Source organism: Arvicanthis niloticus, chromosome 23 (genome assembly GCF_011762505.2).
Source record: "Arvicanthis niloticus isolate mArvNil1 chromosome 23, mArvNil1.pat.X, whole genome shotgun sequence".
Taxonomy (NCBI): Eukaryota; Metazoa; Chordata; class Mammalia; order Rodentia; family Muridae; genus Arvicanthis; species Arvicanthis niloticus.
In genome coordinates, this window is record NC_133430.1 from 32,826,890 (window position 1) to 32,849,277 (window position 22,388).

General features: G+C 46.8%; 1 protein-coding gene across 5 annotated transcripts in view; it reads left to right on the forward strand.

Moving 5' to 3' along the window:
* Nucleotides 1–22,222, forward strand: part of Zfyve1 (zinc finger FYVE-type containing 1) — a 52,067-nt gene extending 29,845 nt beyond the window's left edge. For all 5 annotated transcript variants that reach the window (XM_076921746.1, XM_076921744.1, XM_076921745.1 and 2 more), the window contains 8 exons: nucleotides 8,926–9,032; nucleotides 12,386–12,494; nucleotides 12,928–13,025; nucleotides 13,130–13,247; nucleotides 15,960–16,130; nucleotides 16,667–16,847; nucleotides 17,409–17,522; nucleotides 20,654–22,222. In XM_076921746.1, coding sequence (XP_076777861.1) covers nucleotides 8,926–9,032; nucleotides 12,386–12,494; nucleotides 12,928–13,025; nucleotides 13,130–13,247; nucleotides 15,960–16,130; nucleotides 16,667–16,847; nucleotides 17,409–17,522; nucleotides 20,654–20,886 — 1,131 coding nt within the window. In that variant the 3' untranslated portion in view covers nucleotides 20,887–22,222. The remainder of the gene's footprint in view (nucleotides 1–8,925; nucleotides 9,033–12,385; nucleotides 12,495–12,927; nucleotides 13,026–13,129; nucleotides 13,248–15,959; nucleotides 16,131–16,666; nucleotides 16,848–17,408; nucleotides 17,523–20,653) is intronic.
* The last annotated feature ends 166 nt before the right edge of the window (nucleotides 22,223–22,388 follow it).

Sequence of the window (22,388 nt, forward strand, 5' to 3'; positions counted from 1 at the left end):
AGTGCAGGTGCTCCTGAAGCCAGAAGGCAGCTTTGGATCACTTGGTGGTAGAGTTTCAGGCAATTGTGAGCCAAATGTGGGTCCTGTGTAAGAGCAGTGCCTGCTTAACCACTGAGCCGCCTTGTGGCCCACTCATGCTTTTCTCTGTCTGCTGTTTGCTGAGGTTAACCTTGAACCTCTTGTTTCTCCTGCCTCTAACCCCCAAGTACTGAGAATATAGGTTTACCATTATGCCTGATTGTGCTGGTCCGTGCGTGTGTGTGTGTGTGTGTGTGTGTGTTTCCGCGCGTACACGTGTGCTATCATCATTGTCACAGCTGTCAATAAAAAGTTGCCGAAACAGTGGCAAGTGGGAACATCAAAATAAGATAACTAGGACCTGTGACTTAAAGTATTAAAAGTATTATAGATTACTGAAAATTACCAATAAAAAATTAGGTCAGTGTCTGTGGGCCATGCTGCCACTGGAGGCCATGTTGACGTTGGGCCAGTGCTGCTGCAGCCTTGTCTGGGGCCTCAGTCTTCATGGTCTGTGCTGTCACCAGAGACCTGAATGAGGCTCATGGGCCATGCTCCTACTGACTGTGAAGAACAGGAGGCTGCTTTTGCGGGGATGTGGATAACTGCAGATGGGCAGCTGAGGGGGCGGACGTGGAAAGCTTCTGTTGCAGCCCCCCACCCCACTGCACCTCAGGAAAGGAGCCTGGACAGGAGGCCACTGAGGAGAACTCTTAAGGGGTGTGTGATGGGGATGCTGAAGTGTGATCTCCATGATAGATGCCCTCTGGTGGGGAGTCCCAGGAGGGAGGGACTCGGTTTTGTTTCTGGGACACACCACCGGGAGTTTGACCGTGCTCCACTGAGTATATATACAGCACAGATTTTTATTGTTATTAACATCATTGCTTTTGTTTTTGCCCTTTTTTGGTGGTGGTGGTGAGTCATGGGGGCTGGGGAATGTATGTGGAGGGACTAAGAGGTGAGTGTGATGGGTTGTATGCTGTGGAAATCCCAGAGAATCAATGAGGCTGTTACCTTGAAAAAAGGGACGGGGGAAAAGAAGAATTGACTCAGTAGTTTTGCTTGTGCCTGTGATCCCAGCACAGGAGACTGAGGCAGGAGGATTAAGGCCAGTCTGGGTTATATGTGTGTGTTCAGAGTGAGACTGTATCTCAAAAGAACAAGCTTACAAACAGTATCGTTGAGGAGTTTTGATGAAATTTATGTCGTATGCTGTATGCACTGATCAGAGCGCTCCCTGTGCATTTACTAAAGGTAGAAAACGTTTCCCTAGGGAAACTTAAAACTCGTTGATGCTATCACGGAAATAAAAATTCAGAGGCCGGCTAGATGGTTCAGTGGGTGAAGGTGTTTGCCATCAAGTCTAACAACTTGAATTTGATCCCTGGACCCACATGGTAGAGAGAATCAACTGTCACATGTCCTGTGATTTCCATGTGTCTTCCTGGCTTAGTCCCTGCACCTCAGTGCTGGGATCACAGGTATATACCAACCACTGGCTAATTTGTATATATTGTGAATTGTGTTCCTTAAGCCGTTTTTGAGGCTTTTTTTTTTTTTTGCAAATTCATATATAGAAATAAAAAAATCATCTGTGGGTTGGCAAGATAGCTTAGCCAGGTGATCTAAGTTTGATATCCAAGGTTCACATAGTGGGAGGACAGAACCAGTCTGTCTGATCTTCAAACCTGCTGTGGCATGTGCATCTCTCCTCATAAACACATCTATAGATAAATATAATTTTAAAATTTCCATAAGGCCTTTGAGTGTCTCCATTTTGAGCGCCACATTCTCCTGCAGTACTGGGGCCAGTTCCTTAGCTTTGCCAGAAATGTTTCTTTGCTTCTTTGAAAAACATCTTGGTTTGGGAGGCAGAGGCAGGAGGATCACTGTAAATTCAAGGCCAGTTTGGTCTACATAGTGAATTCCAGGCTAGCCTAGGCTACAGATTGAGACTCTTATCTATAGAACCTTTAAAAAGAAAAAAAAAAAGTCACAAAGAGAAACCTGTATAACTTACAAGTCGGGGAGCTGTGCATGGTGGTACGTGCCTGTAGTCGCAGCTCTTGGAAGGTAGAGGCAGGAAGACCCCAAGTTCATAGCTCGTCTCAGCTACATGGTGAGTTTGAGGCCAGCCTGGGATACATGAGAATTTATTTAAAAAAAACAAAATCAAAAGATCCACCTGCCTCTGCCTCCTGAGTCCTGGAATTAAAGACATGCTCCACCACTTCCTTTTCCTCCTCCTCCTCCTTTTTTGAAACAGTGTGGTTGCTTGATTAAGAATGGCCCACACAGGCTCATATATTTGGATGCTTGGTCATTAGAGAGTGCCTTGTGGAGAAGTATGTCACTGGGGCTGGGCTTTGGGGTTTCAAATGCTGAAGCCAGGCCACTGGCAGCTTCCTGCTGCCTGTGGATCCAGATGTAGAACTCTTAGCTACTTCAGCATCAAGTGCTGCCATGATTCCTGCTGTGATGATAAAGGACTAAACTTCTGAACCTGTAAGCCAGCCCAAGTTAATGTTTTCCTTTATAAGAGTAGCTGTGATCATGATATCTCTCTCTTCACAGCACTAGAACCCTAACTAAAGCAGACAGGGTCACACTATGTAGCCCTGGCTGGTCTAGAACTTGGTCTGTAGACTAGGCTAGTCTCTAACAATCCAGAGATCCTTCTGCCTCTGCTGGGAGTAAAGATGTGTGCTACCATGCCTAGCCTTACTCCCTTGTTCTCTTTGGTTTTGGTCCTAGGGATTGAAGCCAGGACTTAGCACACATTAGGCAAGTGCCCTCGCTTCTTACGTTCCCTCATATTCATTACTGAATGGGAAAAACAGCTTTGGAAATGAGATTTATGAGAAGAAATGAAACACTGGGAATTGCACTGGCTGCAATTTGAGCGTGTCTGTGATGTCTGGGCCACTAGTGACTTGCCTGTTTGTGCCTGAAAACGGTTACCTGTTGATAGGACCATTTTCCTGTCATCTGGACACACTGTGTTCTCCAGTCCCCAGCACCAGTCTTAGTTGGGATAACCATTCCTTTCCATAAGGCTCACAGTAGCACCAGCATAGATGCCTGTGAACATGCTTTCACAGATAGGGAATCAATATCGGACAAAAGGGGACCTGAAAATTGAATTCACGTTGGATATCTGTACTTACAGTTCTGAATAATCAGGAGATGCGTTTTCAGGTTGAAGTCATGTAGGTGTCATGTGATACCTTCTTTAGCTTCCGATCCTTAAATGTAGAAACTCTGACTTTTCAATTCCATCAAATTAGGAAGCATCTGTTAAATATTTATGAAGTTATTGCTGGAGGGTCGCAACATTGATTGAAGAATATCCATTTGGAACCAGGCCTTCCACTGCTAGCTCCTGATAACTGGGGCTAACCTTAAAGGTACAATAGAAAGCCCTACTGTTGCCAAGGCAACTAAGGTTCAAGATCATTTGGTTTCCAGGCAACCAGGTCTCCAATTTTGCCTCAGATACTTTCACAGGCACTCTCAAGAGAAGCCCTTCCCTGACTTTCCCTTGTAGCTTGAGACCTGAAGAGGAAAGACCAAGAACTATGGAATGACATGAGGTTTGGATTTTTTTTTTTTAGTGCTGGGGACTGGGCCTAGAACCTCCTGCCTGTATATCCCCCAGACCTGGGCTTGGGAATTTTGCACTAGCTGAGCCAGGGGGGTCAGGTAGGAGGTTCTGTCTGTACTAGGAAACAAAGTGGAAGGAAGATGGTTTTCCTATCCTGTGTCTAAAATATGCTACCTTTGGTTTGTTTTTAATAGTTACTATTCTCTTCCCATGTGCTTGGTGTTTCTAAGTTGTCCTGAAGCAGGATCAGGGCCGGAGAAGTGGCAGGCTGGCTCTCTTACCCAGCATTTAAAGGGATGGGGCTGTTTGTGTAGGAGTTCTCTCTGACGTCATAAGAGGTTACGTTGCCTTTGACAACACAAGCTAGCAGTTTGTCTGGGTCAGAGAAGGCTGCATTTTTAACGGCATGAGTGCTATGAGGGGAAGCCACAGCCTGTTTCAGGAAAAGCTCAGAGATACTTTAAAATGGTCGTTGTTGTTGTTGTTTTCAGTCAGGGTCTCATTGTGCAGCCCTGGCTGGTCTGAACCGGAGATCTACTTGCCCCTGCCCCAGGAGTGATGGGACTAAAGGTGTGTGTCACTAGGAGTAGCCACTACCCCCATTTCTGTAAAGAACTTTCAGAGTAGTAAACGGAGCCACTTGGGATGATATAAAGTGTTCTGTCAGTGATGCTGGGTGACAGCTTTCTCCCCTGAAGCTGACCCAGATAGTGATTGCCTGCTAGCCAGAAACAGGTACTGTTTCTCTTTAAAGAAACAGGTATTACCAGAGTACGGTGGCATGCTTTATGCTGGGGCTTGGGAACTGGAAGTGGGGGGGATCAAGGAGTGTGGGTTAGCCTTGGCCACATAGTAAATTTGAGGCCACTCTGGGATGCATGAGACTGACTCAGAACAAAAAAAGACAAGTATTTAAATTAGCTTTTGGCCTAACTGTGGTACAGCCTTCAAGGCTATGTATTGCTGTTTTGGTTTCCCCCCTGTCCTCTGTAGGACATACTCCTTGTTCCTTCACTGGCTTTCTGTTGTAGCTCTGTGACACTTCATTAGATTAATAAACGTTTTCACAGGTAAGTATTCACCTGCAGGTGCTGGCAGCCATGAAGGCCAATTAGGAGAGAGGCTATTTTCCATTGTTTTATTTGAGTTGGAGTCTCATTAGCCCAGGCTGGCCTCAAACAAGGATCACCTTGACTTTGTGGGCCCCTGCCTGCACTTCTTCAGTGTTGGAATTATAAACATACAGCCTGAGAGAGGCCCTCAGGTCCTATGCATTGTCTGTTTAGGCAGTGAGAATGCCTTAGGAAGAAAGGAAAGCCATCCTAGCATCAGAACCACTAACAAGACGCTAGCAGCAGCAGCAGTAGCTGCTGTGCCCCGTGTTTCACATGGGTAGGCTCCTTTGAAGCCCAGTATTTGTTGTGAGATCTAATGAAGAAAGTGGTACAGGGATGGATGCCCCTTCTAAAAGGAAGGAAACTCAGACAGTGCATCACTTAACTGCACACTGATGTGACTTGACAGGCCTTGGGTTTTAATGCAAATTTTCCATTTATTTTTTTGTATCAGGGCTTTAAAGGAACAGAGTTGCTGAGCAGTGGTGGCACATGCCTTTAATCCCAGCACTTGGGAGGCAGAGACAGGCAGATTTCTGAGTTCAAGGCCAGCCTGATCTACAGAGTGAGTTCCAGAACAGCCAGAGATATACAGAGAAACCCCATCTTGAAAAACAAAAACAAAAAACAAACAAACAAAAAAAAGGAACAGAGCTGGTAGAATGATCATATATATGTACACACACACACACACACACACACACACAGAGATTTATTAGAGTGGCTTCTAGGCTGTGTTCCAAATAGTCCAGCAATAGCTGTCTCCTGAAGGATAGGCCAGAAATCCTATAGTTTTTTTTTTTTTAAACTAATTCCAGTCTGGTGCTGGAGTCCCTGGTAAGTCCTAGAGAGCTGCCAGCTTGCAGTCCATGTTGGGACCCTGACTGTAGGTTCTAACTCCAGTGAAGGAATGTCTCGAAGACAAGACGAGCTTGCCTGTGAGAGTGAGAGCAAGCCAGCAAAAGCAAAAGCTTCCTTCTTCCCTTTTATGTGGGCAGTCATCCAAAGGTGTGGCCCAGATTTAGGGTCTTCTGACTCAAATGATCCAACCAAGAAGAATCCCTCACAGCTGTGCCCAGCTGCTTGCTTTTAATTAAATCCAGATATACTTAAGTTGACAACAAAGTTTTACCTTGTCTTCTTTGGTTTTTAAATATAAAAATAACCTGCCAAATCTTTTGGTGACTTACTAGGAAGATGATGACCTACTTTCCCACCATCACCCTCAAGTTAGTTATGCCAGGCATGCTTGAGACACACAGCCTGTCTTAGGGTTTCTATTGCTGTGATGACACACCATGACAAAAATGTAAGTTGGGGAGGCTTAGACTTCCAGATTGATTCATCACTGGAGGAAGACAGGGCAGGAACCTGGAGGCAGGAACTGATGCAGAGGCCATGGAGGGGTGTTGCTCACATAGCTTGCTCAACCTGGTTTCTTATAAAATCCAGGATCACCAACCCAGGGATATTACAGTGGGCTGGGCTCTCCTTCATTGATCACTAATTGAGAAAATGCCTTACAGCTGAATCTCATGGAGACATTTCAAGTGCGGTTCCTTCCTCGCTGATGACTCTTAACTTGTGTCACATTGACACATAGAACCAACCAGTACTCAGCCTTAAGAGTTATAAAAACTTGGCCAGTTAAAGGAGTAAAACTTGAGAGGGGACATGAGATAAAAGGCTGGGGCCAGGCCAGGACCCAGAAGGAGAGGGGTAGGAGTTGGTTTAAGAGTGGGGATTGGTTGCCGGGTGATGGTGGCGCACGCCTTTAATCCCAGCACTTGGGAGGCAGAGGCAGAGGCAGGCGGATTTCTGAGTTCGAGGCCAGCCTGGTCTACAGAGTGAGTTCCAGGACAGCCAGGGCTATACAGAGAAACTCTGTCTGGAAAAACCAAAAAAAAAAAAAAAAAAAAAAAGAGTGGGGATTGGTGCTTGTCACTTCATCCCAAAAGACTTGGCTGCTTGCCTTTGAAGACCTCTGCTTAGGGTCTGGAGTAGGCTGCAGAGGAAATTTTGCAGTCTTGTGATCTAACCTGGGAGGAAGACACGTCAGATATCCACAGTGTTGCAGTTCAGCCTGCTCAGTCCCTGGGTCAGTGTCCTGCTGCAGTTGATGCTTCTTAGAAGTGAGGATGTGATCTTGAGTGGCTAGGAAGGGCACAGTGAGAGAGGGAGACCCACACATTCCCTGGCCGGTTCCATGTGTCCTGGTTATCACTTTATTCCCATTATGGTTTCACACACTGTTAATTTTCAGTGTCAGGCTTTTGTGCTTTTGCTAAATCCCAAGCAGAGTAAGACTGATAGTGTTTGTGAAGCGTTTGTCCTTAGCCCAACTCAATGACTGGTAGTATTTGTGAAGTTGTTGTTAGTCTAACTCAGTGATTGCCACTTGGTTGCCACTTACTAATGGTGTTTGTGGGGCCTCGCTGCGCTGCTGTCCTTGTGGGATCTGAATTTGAATGCCTTTGTGTTGGTCTCTGCTACTCCACTGACTTCACTTAACCACACTCTACTGTAGGCCTTTAAGTTTACAGCTCGGGTTAAGGCTCTATTGAAGAGAAGAGAAACCTATTTTCCTTTTTTGCAGTGCTGGATTAGAACTTATTTAGGTCTTAATGCATTCTGAGCAAATTCTCATTGAGACTCTTTCAAAAGCTTGAAAGCTGGGCATAGTGGCACACTACACTCTTCAGAGGCAGGTGGATCTCTGAGTTTGAGACTATGCTGGTCTACATGGCTAGTTCCAGACTAGCCAGGAAAAAGTAAAACAACAACCCCTCTCCCCCAATAAATAGCTAACTAGTTAAAGTTCAATGCCTTATCTGGGGCCAGGTATAGTGGCTCATGTATGTAATCCCAGCACTAGGAAGATACAGGCAGGAGTGTCAGTTCAGTTCAAGGACAGCCTTGGCTACAGGAGAACCTGTCTCAGAAACACCACCACCCACTCAGCCTGCCTTCTTGTTCCTGTCCCGGCATTTCGTTTTGTTTTGTTTTTCGAGACAGGGTTTCTCTGTGCAGCCCTGGCTGTCCTGGAACTCACTCTGTAGACCAGGCTGGCCTCGAACTCAGAAATCCGCCTGCCTCTGCCTCCCAAGTGCTTAAGTGCTGGGATTAAAGGCGGGCGCCACCACCACCCAGCTCCCAGCATTTCTCCTGTTCTTTAACTGAAGGAACAACACCATATGCTTCTGTTTCCAGCTGTTTTCTCTTTCTTCCCTGAATAGTATGTGGCTGCCTCAAACTTGGAATGCTAGTTAGTAGCTCCATCAGAAGGCCCTGAAGGGTCTAAAGCCTGGGAAGCCCGTTATTATTTGTATTGTTAGGCTGAAGAACACTTCAGCCAGTGGAGTCTGGATTTAAACAGAAGCACTATGCGTGAGGTGTTCTCTCTGCTCCTAGAGCGCCTCAGCTCTCAGTGTTTCCTTTGGCCCTCTGCTGACTTAGGTTGATAAGAGTTGATAAGTGACTGGGAAATTCTTTTTTTTTTAAATTGTGTTGGACAGATAGATGACTTTTTTTTTCTATGTTGAGATAATTTTTGTGGCCTAGTGGCATTTGTGGGGAGCCAGTGCTTAGAAAGAGGAGGGAAGCCTAGGACACTCCCAGCTTGTTTGTTGGCTCCTACCCTTGAGTCTGAGTTCTTTCCCAAAGGACATGAATATCCGTCGATACAGATGAAGATCACAGTCAGTATTGAATAAAATGGTGCATGTGGAGGAGAAACTTGTGATTTCTAAGCCAATTAAGGGAAAAGTGTAACCATTTGCTTTTGATCTCTTGGGCAGTGGGCTGCTTTCTCCAAGACTTCCTGTAGTAAGAGTTGGTGCAGATTGGGGTCAAGGAGGAGAGTAAGGAGTTTATGTATGGGGCGCCCTTCTCTTTTTTTTTTTTTTTTTTTGGTTTTTCAAGACCGGGTTTCTCTGTGTAGCCCTGGCTGTCCTGGAACTCACTCTGTAGACCAGGCTGGCCTCGAACTCAGAAATCCGCCTGTCTCTGCCTCCCAAGTGCTGGGATTGAAGGCGTGCGCCACCACCGCCCGGCGTGGGGTGCCCTTCTCTACTGTGGTATTTGCAGGAGTGAGTGGGCCATCCTAGAAAGGCAGGCGGCAGGCGAGGGGGCACTGGAGCCCAGGCTTCCCGAGGACCCTCACAGATCAACTTCTGTCCTCGGCAGGCACTAAGTGACCGCTTCAGCGGCGAGATCCCCGATGACCAGATGGCGCACAGTTCATTTTTTCCAGATGAGTACTTCACCTGCTCCTCGCTCTGCCTCAGCTGTGGGTAAGTGAGAGCTGCCATGCTGTCCTGCAGCTTGAAACCAGAGGCTGACAGTGTTGCTTCTGAGTTGGGTGTGTGGGTCAGTCACCCAATTGCTAGTTCAATTATAGGATGGTAGGGCTTGGGCCAGCAAGATGGCTCAGCGAGTAAAGGTTCCTGCTGCTAAGCCTGATGACCTGAGTTTGATTCTGGGACCCATAAGGTGGAAAGAGAATTGACTTCCACAAGTTGTCCTCTGACTTCTGCTTATGTGGTGTGTGTGTGTATGTAATTTAAAAATTAAGAAAATTAATTTCTGGGCTGGGCAGTGGTGGAGCACGCCTTTAATCCCAGCACTTGGGAGGCAGAGGTAGGCGGATTTCTGAGTTCCAGGACAGACAGGATTACACAGAAAAACCCTGTCTCGAACAACCAAAAAGAAAGAAAGAAAGAAAGAAAGAAAGAAAGAAAAGAGCTTTAGGAGACACATTGGGAAAGATGGCCTGAAGACTGGTGTAGATGGGAATTCATTGGCCTCCAGGGTAGCTAGTTTTCATGGCAGGAGACTGGGTTGCCTGCTTGTCTCTGTTTCTTCGACAGCTGTTTCGTTATTTTGATGTTACTGCATTTATTCAGGTCACACTGGAGGGTCTCCACACTCATTCCCAACTGTGGACAGAATTTTATGATTGGTGCTAGCCCTAGGGGATTATTCTTTTTTTTTTTTTTCTTTTTTCTTTTTTTTTTGGTTTTTTGAGACAGGGCTTCTCTGTGTAGCCCTGGCTGTCCTGGAACTCACTCTGTAGACCAGGCTGGCCTCGAACTCAGAAATCCGCCTTCCTCTGCCTCCCAAGTGCTGGGATTAAAGGCGTGCACCACCACCACCCGGCTATTATTTTTCTTTATGAGGACAAACCCTAAGGACACAGAATTTTCTAAGGTATATTCAGAATTGAAGCCAAGGCCCCATATCCAGGGATTTTCCCTGAGTGGATCTGGGCTGTGCCCTTGGCAGGAGTGATTTACAAGGTTCCAGAAGTATTCAGAACTGTACCTTAGGCTGAGGGCATTGGGTTAGACTAATTCTCCATCTTTAACCTGTAGCTCCTTTAGTCTTTAAAATCCAGACTCTGGATCAGTGGGTCTGGATGGGGCCTGAGATACCTCTGCTCATGTCTTGAGAGGGTTTCAGAGTACTGCTGTGCTGCTGGTCTGTGGAACCCACTTGGCCACAGAGGGTTAGAGCAGTGACTCACAAATTTTAACATGAATCAGAGGAATTCAGAGTGTGCTAAGCATATTACTTAGCCCCATTTCAGATTTAGTACATCTGCAAAGAACTTGAGAATTGGTGGGTTTGATAATTCCTAGGTAAGAGTGTCACCGATTGTAGGAACTTACCTTGAGGATTGCCGCATCACTTTAAGCTGTTGAAGGCAATTAAATCATAGTCTTAATTTATTACGTGCCTGATGGATCTTATGAGTTTAAACAATATGTCAAGACCAGGTTGCAATCTCCTTGTCCTATAGACACGACTCTGAATTCCCTTCACCTCCGAATTGTTTTGGTCACATCAGGGCCACCATGTCCTCCACTCTTGCCCATTTACAGGAGGGGACCTGAACCCACTCCTTTGTGAATGATCTTTGTCCTTGGACGCTGCGCCCCATCTGAGGACTACAGAACCATTTCTGACCTGGGTGAGCAGGTCTTCAGTTGTGTAGTAGAGGGCAGGGACATTTTTTGGAGAGTCCCACTTGTGAAGAGAGAACAAATCTTAGTTGTTAAAAGGGTGACATCCTTTTGCTCTGCCTGAGTCTAACATGAGAGAATTAAGCAGTGTTGGGTCATCACCTTTCATTCTGAGCATCTGCAGGATTTCTAGAATTTTCTGTTACTACAGTGAAACCTAAAGTGCTGATCTCTGTTTCTGCCTTGTCAGCGTGGCAGAGCTTGCTGTCACTTGAAAGTTTTGTGGTTCAGCATTAAGCTTTCCCTGGATACATTGCCAATTTGGGGGCTACCTTTTTTTTTTTTTTTAACATTTTGGCAACCGTATGGTTTAATTTACTGTCTTAGTTGCTTTTCTGTTCCCGTGAAGAGACATTATGCCCAAAGCTGCTTATAAAAGAAAGAATTTAATTTGGAGCTCACAGTTCCAGAGGGTTAGAGCATGGTGGGGAGCTTGGTGGCAGGCAGGCAGGCAGGCAGGCAGGCAGGCAGGCAGGCAGGCAGGCATGCAGGCATGGTGCTGGAGCAGTAGCTGAGAGAGCTTACATCTTGAGACACATGTATTAGACAGAGGGGGTGAGGAGTGCAGATGAGAATATGAACCAGGAATGGTCTGAGCTTTTAAAACCTCAAAGTCCCACCTGTTCCCGCAAGGCCACCATGCAGTACTAATGTTTTAGTAAATCCTAGTGTGGAGTAACTCCCTGCTTCAGTGGTTTGTTCTTCAATGAAAGACACACAGAGACTTTATATGTTAATATGCCTTAGGCAGCACAATAGGTAGGCAACCTCTCACTGATAACTCTGAGTTACTACTTACTAATTTCATGCTCCATCTTGGATGCTCTTGACCCAGTTGAGCAGCCCTCTGGGCCCCTTTACATGGCAGCTCTGCTTCTTTCTCCTGCACACTGTTCAGGTATGGCGTCTCTCCTTCCTTTCTCCTTCCTCGAGGTCCCAAGCCTGGGAATCCCAAATCCCACCTCTGTCTCTCCTCCCCAGATATTGGCTGCTGGCATCTCTGTCTATCAATCAGAATTAACTGGGGGTGGGGTTCAGAAGCTACTTGTAGACCCTCTCAAGCATGAGAATGCAAGCAGCTACACCACACCTCTAATCCTTCCAAACAGTTACACCAGCCAGGGTGCTTTCAGACTTAACGACCACATTGGAACTATTCTCATTTAAACTAACCGCATTTCCATTACATCTTTCTTGTCTGTTTAATTTCTTAAGACCTATTCAGCTTTCATCTCTAGTCAAGTTCATCTCTTGTATCTCTTCCGTTTCTACAGAGGGGCTAGGCTGTTTTTTTTCTTTTTCTCCATTTCCTCATTCAGAGTAAGTTGTTTCTGCTGTCGCTAGAAAGGTTTGCACTAGAAGCCATTCTAAGACCTCAGATAAGCGACTGTGTTTATCCTGAACCAAAAGTTGTCTTCTGCCATGTAGTCAAAGGGATTTATGAGCCAAGTGACTTCCAAACACTGTGTGAGAAGCTAGAGATACAGTCATGTCTAAGTCAGAAAGGGGGCTTATGGATAAACTAGGTCTGGTTTTGGCCCTGGGCCTCTTCAGAGCCAGACACTTCTGTGTGAGTGATACTATCCTCTTAGCCCGCTCACTTTGTGTTTGGCTTCCTTCAGGGCAGGTTGTAAGAACAGCATGAACCACGGCAAGGAAGGGGTGCCTCATGAAGCCAAGAGCCGCTGTCGGTACTCGCACCAGTATGACAACCGAGTTTATACCTGCAAGGTGAGTCTGCTGAGCCTCTCCTCACTGCAGCAGGGAAACCCTAGAAACCCCCGCATTGATCAGAAAGAAAGGGATGACTGGAGGGATGACCGGAGGGATGACGGGCAGTGCTTCTCTCCTTCTGGAGCCTTTGCTCTGTTTCAGCTTATTTGTCCTCCTGCTGAGCTGCTTCTCAGGAAACCACTTTAGATGGATTTTTTTTCCCTGTCTGCAACAGGAATAGAATTTAGAGCGTAGTTCTGGGTCCTGGGCTAGTGTACAGTGTTTTCTCATGGAGAGCACTGGCTTCTTAAGAGAAATTAACCTCTTTCTGAGGTGCTAAACTCAAGGCATGTACCCCTCACTGGTGTGGTAATTTGTGGGGTGGAGGGTGTGAGGAGGTCGTGGGGCCCAATGTACCTAGAGTAAACTGGCAGAGTCATCCATGTTTCAGGCCTGCTATGAGAGAGGCAAGGAAGTCAGCGTGGTGCCCAAAACATCTGCCTCCACTGACTCTCCCTGGATGGGTCTGGCAAAGTACGCCTGGTCTGGGTGAGTATGAGTAGCACACCAGATTGTTGGTCTGGTTTGGTTGTGCGTGTTTTCTAGCACCCGGCAGAGTAACCCTGCTGACTTGCCTCCTTGCCTCCTTGCAGGTATGTGATCGAGTGTCCTAACTGCGGTGTGGTCTATCGGAGCCGCCAGTACTGGTTTGGGAACCAGGACCCTGTGGACACGGTGGTGCGGACAGAGATTGTACATGTGTGGCCTGGAGTAAGAGCTGTCCCCTCGCTTCCCTCCTGCTGTTTGTCCTGTTCAGTTATTGAGTGTTTGTGTCTGGAGAGGTGGAGTTTGCTTACAGTAGAAAAGTCAACCATGAATTTCAGCATGTGAGTGGTTTAGTTTAGAGAGACATAATCTATAGAGCCCATCCTGTGTCCGTTCTTCGCTTCTTATTCATTACATAAATGATTGGAACACAGACTTGAATGAAATACCTGAAATTAGTCTAGCATTTCCAACTGGCAAACAAGACTTCATCTTGTATGCGCTTACTCATTGTCCGTATGCATACATGCGTATTTTTAGAGATGTGCTTACTGCTCCCTTATTTATACAGAGATGGAGCCACACTATGATGCTCAGGCTGGCCTTAAGCTTCTGGAGTCAAGGAATTTCCCTGACTAAGCCTTCTGAGTAGCTGAGACTATAGGCATGCCCCAGCAGTCTTTGCTCAAGTATATTTTACCTGCCCTTTTTCCTCATGACAGTTTATTTGATTTAGTGCTATGGTTTGACTTACCATTTTCTTATTTTTGACATCTATTCAATTTATGGTTTCTTATTAATGAATATGTTTTTGTGACTGTATGTGGGAAAGCTATTTCTGTTCTGGGAAAGTGTGTGTGTGTGTGTGTGTGTGTGTGTACGTGTGTACGTGTGTACGTGCACATGTGTGGACATGCACGTATATGCATGTGTGCTCATGCTGTGGCATGCATGTAGAGATCAGAGGACAACTGGTGGGAGCTGGTTCTCCCTTGCTACCATGTGGGTGGGTCCCAGGAATTGGTTCATGTTGTCATGTTTAGCAGTAAACACCTCACCTGCTAAGCCATCTTTCAGAGCAGTGAACTTCATTGCTTACGTTCTAAAAAGTGGACCATTTCTAAAAAGTGGACCGCTTCTTTTGAAATATAGCCTCGCTGCATTGCCCAGGCTGGCCTTAAGCTTGTGGTCCTCCTGGCTTCACCTCCCAAGTGCTGAAATGACAGGTGTGTTGCATGGCTCAGCTTAGAAAGAAGATTATTATTGTCCTCTCTTACTGTTCTCCACTTTGGAAGACCAGATCTATTTAGGAGATGGTGATACAGTTAGTACTTTGATTCTGTATCAGTCATTGCTCACAGTTGCTCTTGGTGGTGTGCCTTTGTTCTAAGCTCCTTGGGAGGCTGAGACAGGAGGATGGTTTGAGCCCAGGAGTTTGGGGCCTAGCTTGGTGCAACATTAAAAAGGCCCTGTCCCAGGATAAAAATCAAATCACTGTTCGTATTTGGAACTACTCATGAATCATAACATCCAATACAACTACTTTTCTCAGAGGGCATTATTTTACTGTCTGTTGCTCTGCTTGCTGGATAGGGTAATTCCTGTTGCCGTGCTATCTAAACTCGGGCAGAGCATTTGGCTCAGGGTCATGTGTGACAGCCAGCTTTCTGTTACTGTAACACACAGTAGCTTAGAAAGAAGAAAGTTTTCTTTCAGCTCAAATTTTTGGAGGTTTCTATCCATGAAATATAGTCCCAGCCAATCGGTTGCTTGGGACTATAGTGAAATAGTACATCCTGATGGGAGTATGTGATAGAGGAAAACCTGTCTGCCTCAAGGCTAGGAATCCAAGGAAAGAGACCAATATCCCATAGTCCCCTTCAAGAGCATGTCCCTAATGTGATCAAGAGTTCAGAGGGCCTTATCTTTTTCATTTCTAGGATCCTTTCATAGAGCCAAGTGGGGGAACAAATATACAGGCCTTTAAAGGCAGTCTAGATCCAGTCTAGATCAGTCCTGTTTACACATCTACCCTGGAGTTTACTTGGATCACGCAGGCACATAGGGTTGAGGATTTTAAGCTTCACCCACTTCTCACTGAATTTCTGGGCCATCAGAAATTTGTTACTATTGTGTGGTTATCTTTTTTAGAGCCCAACTCCTTGAGTTGATGGCCTTGGAAAGCAAGAAAGTAAAGTGATGACTTTGGTTTCTGTCTCATGAAAACAGCCCGTCAAGCCGGGCGGTGGTGGCGCATGCCTTTAATCCCAGCACTTGGGAGGCAGAGGCAGGCGAATTTCTGAGTTCGAGGCCAGCCTAGTCTAGCCTAGTCTACAGATTGAGTTCCAGGACAGCCAGGGCTATACAGAGAAACCCTGTCTTGAAAAACAAAACAAAACAAAACAAAACAAAAACAAAACAACAACAACAACAAAAAAAAAAAAACCCCAAAAAAACAGAAAACAGCCCGTCAGCTACAGCGTTGAAGCTAGAACACCTCGCACTCTGGGTCTGCCTGCTCACTCATTGTTTTAGCACGTGCTGTGTGTCCAGGATTGAGCTAGAGACTTGGAAAAAGGTAGATTACTATTAGAGTCCACAGTCCAGCAGGGTTCACATACAAATGTAATAGCTACTATACTTACAGAAATAGATATCTGAGAGATTTACACGTTAGAGGAACCAGAAGAGCTTGGTGTGGGCTTCCTGTAGGATGCATCACCTTCTGTACTGTGGGGCAAGGTTAGTCAGGTCACACTGCAGAGAATGCATCAGTGCAAGACTGCTGTGTGGAATACTGCCAGCTGCTAGGGAGATTGCCAGTCTGCCTGTGTTCTGCCTTCCCTGGTGGTTTACAATTCTGAATTGTTCCCAGATATCCCTCTCCTTTTCCTCTCTACACTCAGGGATTAATGAGCCCCTGCATTTTCCTTGCAGACAGATGCATTTCTGAAGGATAACAACAATGCCGCTCAGCGTCTGTTGGATGGGATGAATTTTATGGCTCAGTCAGTGTCTGAGCTCAGCCTTGGACCCACTAAGGCTGTGACTTCTTGGCTAACAGACCAGATTGCCCCTGCCTACTGGAGGCCCAACTCCCAGATCCTGGTATGAGTCCCGATGCAGACCACCCTGACTATTCCATGTTGCCTGGTGCTAAACTGGTTCTAGGAGGAGGCCCAAACATTTTCCCCTCCTAGAGTTATCCCTGAGAGTCTTGGGAGGGTGCAGCTTTAGGCTGTGTCCTGTGTCCTGTGCCTTCTGTGTCCTGTGAGTATTTTCTCTGTGGTGGGTTGTATTTCCATACCTGTGAGAGCCGAGTAATATTGCCTAGATATCAGAGAATCACAGCTACATGATCTGGAGAAAGGAGTCTTTTTGAGGTCATTTCTTGGCTTGATTGACAATTCTCTAGGGTGCCCACAATCTGGAGTTAGTTTCTGCCCAAACACCTGTAACAGGAAGCACTCTGCCCCGCTCCTTTCTTTATTCAGGGAACTATGATTACTAGAAAGCTTGGGTCCTGACTGAGCTGGAGCCCACCTTCAGGAGTTTGTGGTTGCCCCCTGGGTCATGTCCACCCCCAGCCGAGCAGGCATGTAGGACCTCTGCCTCTTCTCTCTTTTGTTTTGGACTTGAAACAGAGCTGCAACCAGTGTGCAACATCCTTCAAGGACAACGACACCAAGCATCACTGCCGGGCCTGTGGTGAGGGCTTCTGTGATAGCTGTTCATCCAAGACCCGGCCAGTGCCTGAGCGGGGCTGGGGACCTGCGCCTGTCCGTGTGTGTGACAACTGCTACGATGCCAGGAATGTCCAGTTAGGTAATGTGGGGTGCAGGATCTTCAAGTAAGAGTGCAAAGCGCGTCACTCTTCTTTGCACCCACTGAGTACTGGGCCCTGGATGCTTACTGCTCCAGCCATACTACTTCTGAGAGCAGTTGCTCCTCTGGCTAAGGCTCGTCATCCTCTGAGCTCCTAGCTAGCATAAGCCTGTGCTGCTGATCCTAGAGGTGGAGGTTCGGGAGACAGGATTAAACGTGGCCTGGCCTGAACTCAGCTCAGTGGTGCTTCTGAGAGAAAAATATCTGCATATCGCTGATGAGTTCTGGAAAGCCAGACAAGCTTAGATTGAGTCCTCTCTCTGTAGAAAGTTTAGGTCTTGCTCCCAGAACCAATCTGGTTGACTTTAAAAATAAGTTATAGATCAGTTCTAAAGAGGTAAAGGACAAGAGATGCCTAGACCAGTTTCAGGGTCTCAACAGACTGGCCCCACAAATCACTTTCAGGTACTGTGGGAATCTGGGAGTGCTCCAGTGTGGCCCGTGATCTCCTGTATGAGAGGACTGCTGAGGAGCAACAGCCATCTCTTGTCTTATCCACAGATGTGACTGAGGCACAGGCAGATGATGAAGGTGGAACACTGATTGCCCGGAAGGTGGGCGAAGCCGTGCAGAACACCTTGGGAGCCGTGGTGACAGCTATTGACATACCACTAGGTAGGCCTGGGCAGTGCCTATATTGGGTGTAATGCATGTAGCATGAGGGGTTTGGGGGCACCCTGAGTGGTCATTTGACTTGCTTGCTTACTGGATTGAGTTTGGCAGCAAGGAGTGAAGAAAAGACACTTGCATCTATGTGCTGAATCCTTTAGTTGGATCAGCTTTATTTCTGGAGGCCATCCTTTCCACCATGCTGTACATAAAGGCAGTAGCGTGCTATTTTGTCTAAAGTAGTATGCGTGTAGTGATCAGAAAGTCTGCGTATTCCCCTGGTGTCATTGCCTGCAGTTACTGTCTGAGTATTGCAGGGTAGCATTTGAAGGGGTTTGGATGGTCCTTCGGAGGATAGGTTACGCTTGGCTCAGGGGAGCATCCCTCTGCCTCCCTGTGTGCTCTCCGGGCCTTTCCACATGGTGTCTTTGGTAGTAGATGAACCATGCGGGTATTCAGGGTTTCAAGAGCTGACACTTTGTGGCTGGACAGTGGCTCAGTGGTTAAGAGTAGTTCTTGCTTTCTCTCACAGAGAAAGTCCGTGTCCAAGCACACATGTTGGGTAGCTCACAACTACCTCTAACTCCAACTCCAGGGGATCTTCTCTTGGGGCTTCCATGTGTACATGTACATATGTAGATGCATGTGTGCGCGCGTGCGCGCGCACACACACACACACACACACACACACACACACACACACACACACACACAAACAAAAATAATATGGAACCAGGTGGCATATGCTTTTAATTCCAGCAGACTTTGAGGCCAGTCTGGTCTGCATAGCAGCAAGTTTCAGGCCAGCTAGGGCTACATGTCTCAGAGAGAGACAGAGCCTGGGACCCTGTCTCAGAGAGGGGAGGGAGAGAGAGGAACAGCTATCGCTTTAGTGTTTGGAGAGAGAGGAAGTGTGCTTCTGTAACTTGTTTCAGTTACAGAGCCTGCTTAGGATCCAGGAAGGGGAGCTGGAGTCTCAGAGAAGGAAAACATGCCAGAGAACTTGTTATATTAGTTTAGTCATGAATGTTGTTTGTTTCTGTGCATGTGTCATGGCCTGCGTATGAAGGTCAAAAGTCAACTTTTAGGGTCAGTTATCCTCTTCCAGGTCATTAGGCCTGGGGGGAGCAAGTGTCTCTATCTGTACCTGCTGAGGCATCTCATTGGCCAAGCTTTTGGTAATTCAGCATTTAAGGTCCCTCTCTGCATCAGTTGTGAGGGATACTTATAATAACTGGAGTAGAAAGACTGGGGAAGCGAGTAGTGGCTGGAGGACAGGTGAGCCTGGGGTGTATTTGGGTGTTAGGGTAAGGGGGAGATCAGAGTGGCTAGAGAGGAAAAGGGTAGCCCACAAAACAAATTTTGAGCCTTTCACTCAATGGTATTAGAATAGGTGGATTTGCCTGGTTTCAAGCTCAAATTACATCCTCCCTGAGCTACCTGGGAGGGGCCTAGGCTGCCCTTGCTGGGAGGATTTGTTCACGGAGTGTTCCTTTACTTGTCACAGCCTAGCAAAATGTTGAGGCCCGGGCTGCCCCGCTTTTGGCGCCCACTGTATCCTGGCCCAAGCTGCCGCTCCGGTTCTTGGGTCGGGGTTCAGCAAGAGAGAGAGTGAGGACGGACTCGAAGAATGGAGACCAGACATAGTGTGCTTCAATCCCGTTTTTTCTTCAGTCTCTCTTCCTAGTCCAAGTCCTAAGTCTAGCTGTACTCTCTAAAGAGTCTCCCTAAAGAGTATATTTCCTCTAAGTGTCTGATTCTCTCCTCTCTCTTCTGCCTCTTGCCTTTTATATGTCTCACTTCTAAGCCACGCCTTTTGGTCACACCTTTAATCATGCCCTTAGGTCTTGTCTCTAAATCTGATCTCTACACTTCTAAGTCACATTCTTAAGTTACACACCTTTAAGTCTCACACACCTTTAATCTCACACACCTTTAATCTCACACACCCAAGGAAAGTCCTGGGTATCTAAAGCAAGATGTTATCGGAGTGTTCTCAGCTGTTGTAGGCTATTGTAATCCAAGTCTCATGTCAGGGTATATGGCTCAAGATGGCTGCAAAGCTGATAGCCGCTTTCTGCTAAAAGTCGGCTCCCAACATTTACTGAGCTCCCATCAGGCTGGGTTTGCTCTTTCCTCTGCTTCCTTTTTTTTTTTTTTTTTTTTTTTTTTTTTTTTTTTTTTTTTCTATTGTTTTAAACTTTTAAGATTTACTGCAAGAGCAACAGGTGCATTTTGTTTGTTTGTTTCTTTGTTTTGGAACCTTGTTTCTCTATCCTGAAATTCATTCTGTAGCTGAGACTGGGCTTGAACTCAGGCCAGCCTTTGTCTTTGCTTCTGGAGTGCTAGGAATAAAGGCAGGCACCACCACACCCAGTTTACTACAAGTGTTCTTATCTACTGAGCCAGCTCTACGTCCCAGGCGCGTTATGACCGAATGTCTGACTGTGGAGTCTGGACTCGTTTGTGGTTCCTTCGATTGCAGGGAGTGCAGTTTCACTGCAGTATCACTCAAGTGTGGTGGATAGAGAAACAGCAGTACCTCAGCCACAGGTCCAGGTCCGGAAGTCAGAGGAAGAAGCCTGGCATCTTTTTTGTCTTTTTAATAATTTATCTATTGTGCCTGTGAGGGGCGCTCTCTTGCATGCGTGTGCCATGGCACACACATGAAGGTCAGAGGACAACTTTCTCCTTCCGCCATGTGAGTCCTGCAGATTGAACTCAGGCCTGGTGGTGAAATCGGTAAGCAGTTACAGACACCTGCTACAGGGCAAGCCTGGCCGCCTGAGTTCTGTCCTGGGAACCCATGTAATAAAGGAGACTGTGCAGAGTTGCCTCTGACTTCCACTCAAAACACTGTGGCAGAGGTCTAGATGTGGCTTGTTTGGCAGTGTCTGGGAACATCCCTGAAGTCCTAGGGTCAATCCACTGCATCAGAAGTACAGGGTCATCCTCAGCAACCGTGAGTCTGAGGCTACTCTTTGCTGTATGTCTCATAAAATACGTAAATAAAAATAAACAGAACACAGCACAGTAATGGTTCTGTGTGCCGTTGGGATACAGACCAAAAATGGTCAGAGGGACTCGTGGGACAAGGTCCCAGAGTCCCGACTGTTGCTGTCCCTTCCCTGATGTAGGTCTGGTGAAGGATGCTGCCAGGCCGGCCTACTGGGTGCCCGACCACGAGATCCTGCACTGCCACAGCTGCCGCAAGGAGTTCAGCGTCAAGCTCTCCAAGCACCACTGCCGAGCCTGCGGACAGGGCTTCTGCGATGAGTGCTCCCATGACCGCAGGGCTGTCCCCTCGCGTGGCTGGGACCATCCAGTCCGAGTCTGCTTCAACTGCAATAAAAAGCCCGGTGACCTTTAACCCCAGTTCCCTCTCTGACTCCTTCACAATTCCTTAGGTTCTCAGGGTTAGAAACAGAAGTCTCACTGAGGTAGGCCCTCCTCCTGGTCACCTGGTGTGGTGTGTGGTGTGTGTGCCCCTCTCACATCCCTGGGCTGTTTTTCCTCCGTGGAGGTGAGCCTGGTGGTGGATCCGAAGGCATGAACCACCCCAGGGCAGAGGGGACAGAGTGGCTCTCAGTCAAGTGGAATGGACCAGAGTCCGTTGCATTTATTTCAGTTAGAAATAATAAATCTCTATATCTCTCTCCATTTAGCCATCTAGAGAGGATTTGGAACAGTCAAGCCTGCACCTGCTTTGAAGACTTAACCCTGGTGTGTCCCTAGTACAGGGACAAGGTGGCATTGGGAGTCAGTCTTTCTCCTGAAGCGAGCCAGGTTCAGAGTCACCTTTGCTGCTTCTCCCAGAGCTTGGCAGTGTCCTTTTCTGCCCCTCTTTCCTCCTGCTCCCCAGCCGCCTGAGTGACGGCCTAGGCTTGAACCTCCTGCTTGAAGCAGTCTTGGTTCTGGCCTGTTCAAGGCAGAGGTCCGGCTTTCTGTGTAAGCTACTGGTATATGTAAGGGTCAGACGGGTAGGGTCTTGAGATATAAAATGTCGAAATGCAGGTACTGCGCCCCTGTAGTTGAGAGTCCAGAAGGAAGTCGGTCTCTCCTAGCAGGGTGTCCGCTCTTTGATGCTTCTGTCTTCAGTAGGTGTTTTTTGGAAGGCGGGACCCTGCTTCTAAGTCAGAGCCCAACTCCTCCCTCTGCCCTTGAACTCCCTCTTAGGATTTTTATTGCTCAAAGTGTCTTACTCTTTGTTCCCATACATATAACCCCTCTGTCTATTAGGGGGGAGGGGTGACCACAAGAAACTTTCCAGGGAAACAGCACAGAATGGACTGTTAGTTATGTTTTTTTTTAAAAATATATATATATAAATATAAATAAATATTTCAACAGATCATAAGGAAAAAATTCTCTTTGGTTCTTACAAGAGAAATGAAGTGAACAAATGTTTTCAAAAAGAGCTTGGACATCATATCGATCATGACTGGAAAAACTTGTGCTGAACTCTTGTCAGAGTGGAGTTCATCTTCAGTGGCCAAAAAAAGAATTAAAACAATATTGTTATTGATTGAACTGATGGGTGGGCGGAGCCTCGGGGAAGTATGTGAGCAGTCATTCCTGGGGTGTGTATCCAGGGATGCTAGCCCTGGAATGGATTGGTCCTTCTTAGAGCTGGCCTTTCTGCCTCCCGGGGCTCTGTTCTAGAACTGTATCATCTGTTCACCACTATAAAGGATCTTCCTGCTGAACATGGTTGTGTTGGCTCTTTCTTGCTCTTTTCCAGTTGATAGAACATAGCTGGTGGTGGCAGGGCAGACGTCACGAGAGGCCTGTCTGAGGAGGGGATGTTTAACAGCACATCAGCTTATGTGGACGAGCTTTTATTTATTATTAGATACATGTCCACAAGGCCAT